General features: G+C 38.4%; 1 protein-coding gene across 2 annotated transcripts in view; it reads left to right on the plus strand.

Annotated features, from left to right (window-relative positions):
* Nucleotides 1–4,796, plus strand: part of ranbp1 (RAN binding protein 1) — a 27,801-nt gene that overhangs the window by 5,509 nt on the left and 17,496 nt on the right. For both annotated transcript variants that reach the window (XM_043715427.1, XM_043715426.1), the window contains exons 3-4: nucleotides 1,636–1,793; nucleotides 3,853–3,981. In XM_043715427.1, coding sequence (XP_043571362.1) covers nucleotides 1,636–1,793; nucleotides 3,853–3,981 — 287 coding nt within the window. The remainder of the gene's footprint in view (nucleotides 1–1,635; nucleotides 1,794–3,852; nucleotides 3,982–4,796) is intronic.

Consider the following 4,796-nt stretch of genomic DNA (forward strand, 5'->3'; position numbering starts at 1 on the left):
TCGGTGTGGACTTGTTGGGCCGAAGGGCCTGTTTCCACACTGTAAGTAATCTAATCTAATTTCAGACTATAACAAATTTTAAGAAGAATTTTTATTCCCTTTAAAGAGGTATTCACCTCTTTTTCCAAAGTTCAGATGAAAGGAGACCAAAGTCCTCATGAATGTATAGGGACCCAGTGTCATAATGGTGCCTGCTCATCCTGTGTTTTTTTTTCTTCATTGTCTAATCAATGAACTGATAAACAGATCAGAATTATTTTCCTGAGAACTGCTGTAAACACTGTAATCAAGTCAAAAACTACATTAAGACTACACCATTTTCGTGGGCTATTGCTGCTTAATTTATTGCAGAGTCATAGAGATGTACAGCACGGAAACTGTCTAATCCGTCCATGCCAACCAGTTATCCCAACCCAATCTAGTCCCACCTGCCAGCATCTGGCCCATATCCCTCCAAATCCTTCCTATTCATATACCCATCCAAATGTCTTTTAAATGGTGCAATTGTACCAGCCTCCACCACTTCCTCTGGCAGCTCATTCCATACGTGTACCACCCTCTGCGTGAAAGGTTGTCCCTTAGGTCTCTTTTATATCTTTCCCCTCTCACCGTAAACCTATGCCGTCTAGATCTAGACTTCCCCCAACCCAGGGAAAAGACTTTGTCTACTTCTCCTATCCATGCCTCTCATAATTTTGTAAATGCCTATAAGCTCACCCCTCAGCCTCCAAGGAGAACAGCCCTAGCCTGTCCAGTCTCTTCCTATAGCTCAAATCCTCCAACCTTGGCAACATCCTTGTAAATCTTTTCTGAACCCTTTCAAGTTTCACAATATCTTTCCGATAGGAAGGAGACCAAAACTGCACACCATATTCCAACGGTGGCCTGATGTTTTTCACTGTTCCTGAAACTTCTGCAGACCAACTAGGATTGGAATAACCAGCAACTTGAATTGCCTTTTTCAGGGAAGAGGAGAGAGATTGGTCTTTGTAATGCATGTCCCTTATGGCAAATGGTTAGTGCAATTTTGCCTGATTTTAGATGGTTGTCAGGGATAAATGAAGTATATCTCATGGTAGACCAATATCTTCTGTGCTTGGTGGGATTTGTTTCTGCCAGGAAAGCAAACACATAAGTTGATGTGACTTTTGCCCACTATGGTTGGTACTTTTTAAGTTGCTTATTTCCTGCCTAAGTACAGTATAACAGCCCTGAATTTGTTTCCATTAAGAATTCCATGTATTCATTATAAGCTTGTTTTTCAGATAACCCATAACATAAGGGCTGTATCTTTTCATTCATTGGCCCATAGTGTATTAAAGGTGGTCAGATATGGTTACATTGAGGTAGTGTTCACATGTTTCCCCAATGTGCTGTTGGAACAAAAACAACTTGCCTCCCTTTTTTTTAACGGGATTATTTCTTAAATTATGTGTACATTTTTGTTTGCTTTTTGGGGAATCTTTTGTGCTGGGGACCCTGGTCTTCCAAATCCTTTTCACTTAATATTTTTAACTTTCTGCACTCCACTCCAGATGAAAAGATAATATGCTGATTTACTTGACCACTTAGTTTGTATCCTTCTAAACAAGGTATAAGATAGATCATGGCCTAATCATGTTTTTGTTTTACTAGGCGTGCAAAGCTATTTAGATACGCATCAGAAAATGACCCTCCTGAGTGGAAAGAACGAGGAACTGGAGATGTGAAGTTGCTGAAGCATAAGGAAAGGGGAACAATTCGCCTTTTGATGAGGAGAGATAAAACTCTCAAAATCTGTGCAAACCACTATCGTAGGTCTCTCCTTCCTATATTGTTGTCAAATACTTTGTAGATTTGCCTGCAATTGTTGTTGATCATGTTAGCTGCTTCTTTTGGGAATATTCTTACTTTAAATGATTATATAAGTTAGAGGCTCCCAATGTTTTTGCTTCTGAAGGTTATTTTTAAACAAAAAAGAAACCCTTTGGATAACCATGTTTTCTCTGTCAAAACTAGTTATTCACTTAAACAAGTATATTTTTGTTTACGACTTGACCACTATTATCTGGAATTCCACTTCTTCAGCTGAGATTCTGTTTTCTGCACAATCTGGAAAGAAATTCTCACAAGGTTTTTAATTTTTTTACGCATGTGCTCTATAAATATATTGGATGCAATTTCTAGTTCTCCATTACTGTAATCGCAACTTTTTTTTGAGGGTGTAATCAGATGCTCAGGAGTCAGTGCAAAGAAAGCATTAAGGTACTGATAATATTGCCAATTGATTTGATACACAGTCTTGTCATTGAAGAAACAAATGAAGCTTTCAGTCACAGTACTATCCCTGTGGCACCACTTCTTGGTACTGTTTGCCTTGCTCTTCCTTACCTTCTAGGGTATTTTTCCTCTTCTGCCCAGCCAACCCTACATTTATCTAAACACCAGTCTCCACAGGAACTGACTTGCTTTCTCTTGTCTTATACTTACCCTCATTGGGCTGAATCCTTTCTTTGACAAGGAACCCCAGCCATTACTTCTCCAAACTCAGATTCCAATTGGTCAGTTGTGATGTGAGGCTTTTTCCTGTACATTCTCTGGTGCTTTTTGGCAGGCAGCTTGAAACTTTACCTCGGGCACACAGCTGAGAATCGCTGGTGCAAACATGTGATCGACTCCTGGGTATGCAAGATAATCTTTGAGTTACATTATTTGACACACTGTTTTGGATTATCTTTTGGAATGATCAAATATTGCTCTTTTTTAAATAACTCTGGTTTGCTGCTTCATTTTCTCATGAAAAAATAATCATGTTCCTTTATTGTTAGCATTGTCGAGCTACTGGGTAATCGGAAAATGAGACTTTATATATCTTGCCATTGGGGATACCTTGATATTTTTGGTAATCTGTGCTGTGGTCAATTGAAATAAATTGAAACTGTCTTCCAGGACATGTTTAAGCTGGAGAAGTCAACCTCCATTGTTCTGCCCCTCCTATCAATTTTTTAAAAAAAATAATTCCTATTTCTAGCTTCCAATAGTGGAATGAAGTAAATGCAAAATTTTCACTTTCCAGCTCACTTTGCACTCTCCTTTCCAGATTCTTCATCTATTTTGCTAACAGTTGGAGTAGACTTGCAATGTTGGAAATATTTTTCAACCAGACTTAAGGTTACCTGTGTGATGATTAAGATTGAAGTTATTGTTGACTTCTGAATCCCACACAAGCAACAGAACATGGATTGTAAAAGTTATTACATTGGGCTGAGTTGATCAAATATGTTCTGTCTTGCATACTTCAGGAAAATCTTGGCTTTTACTTGAAAGTTTCCCAAAACTTTCACTGTGAATCAGTAAGTGCATTAAACTACTGAGGCAAGCTTCCAATCTGTCTGATTGCCCTGGGCAAGCTAAGGGCCAGCATTTTGATTCCAGTTGCTTTCTCCTAGTTGGTGATTTTGCTTAAAATGTACATGAGACCAGCAGATTGGCCAAGAAATTAAATAACCAAATCAGTGCAAATTGTCCTGATTTGTGCAAAGAATGGATAGAAACAAAGGCATCTGTACCTGTTAGAAGAAGTCACCACCTTGAAAATGAAAGAGAAAGGAACACTTGAAGGAATAACAAATATAATTTGTTTTTTAATCGCTTCTGAGATTTTGAAAACGTTAACTAAAAATGTAAAACAGAAATTGAAGCCTATTTCTCCAGTATGATTGATTTTTGCATTAAACACATTAAAGCAAACTTATTCAATTTGTTAAGCAGCTGGCCCAATTAAAATACATGCAATGCTGTTTATATAATAAGTAAATGGCACTTGTTTATTTTGAGCAAAACACAATTTTTGGGCTTTTTTCTTCTTTCCAGTTTCACCTTCAATGGAGCTAAGGCCTAATGTAGGCAGTGACCGGGCATGGGTCTGGAGTGCACCTGCTGATTTTGCCGATGAAGAACCCAAACCTGAACTTTTGGCAATCCGATTCTTAAATAAAGAAAGTAAGTATTGGAGTAGAAGTAGTCTTATCTGTAATTATGACTTTTAATGTAACAACCCAAATTAAATTATCCACATAACTTAGATTAAGTGGACTAATGTTCATTCTACGGTTGGATGTTGTGTCCTAATTTATTAGTTGTAATTAACTTAGACCATTCAAGTTAAAATTTGGACTCACTTATGAGAGACTGCACAGATTATAGCATTTATTATTTGTTCCTTTTTTTTTTGTTTGTGTACTTGGAACAATTTAAAGTTTTAATTTTTCTGTTTTGGCAAAAGACCTGTTCAAGTAATATTCCCTCAAGATTGCTGAATATGCTTTGGGTACCTCCTGCCAAAAGACTTTATTTATATTTCGGCTGACAAAGTCTACACACACAGCACTGATGATTTCACAGGCAGAAATGCAATCCAATGAACAAGTGTTCTTCTGGTGCCTTTTCTTTTTGGTACTTTGTCCCTTTTTGCATTCCAACTCCAAACTTGCTTCCCTTTAACGAGGTAAAAACAATGACTGCAGATGCTGGAAACCAGATTCTGGATTAGTGGTGCTGGAAGAGCACAGCAGTTCAGGCAGCATCCAAGGAGCAGCGAAATCGACGTTTCGGTCAAAAGCCCTTCATCAGGAATAAAGGCAGAGGGTCTGAAGCGTGGACAGATAAGCTAGAGGAGGATGGGGGTGGGGAGAAAGTAGCATAGAATACAATAGGCGAGTGGGAGAGGGAATGAAGGTGATAGGTCAGGAAGGAGAGGGTGGAGTGGATAGGTGGAAAAGGAGATAGGCAGGTAGGACAAGTCCGGACAAGTCATG

This window comes from Chiloscyllium plagiosum, chromosome 25 (genome assembly GCF_004010195.1).
Source record: "Chiloscyllium plagiosum isolate BGI_BamShark_2017 chromosome 25, ASM401019v2, whole genome shotgun sequence".
In the NCBI taxonomy this organism is placed as follows: domain Eukaryota; kingdom Metazoa; phylum Chordata; class Chondrichthyes; order Orectolobiformes; family Hemiscylliidae; genus Chiloscyllium; species Chiloscyllium plagiosum.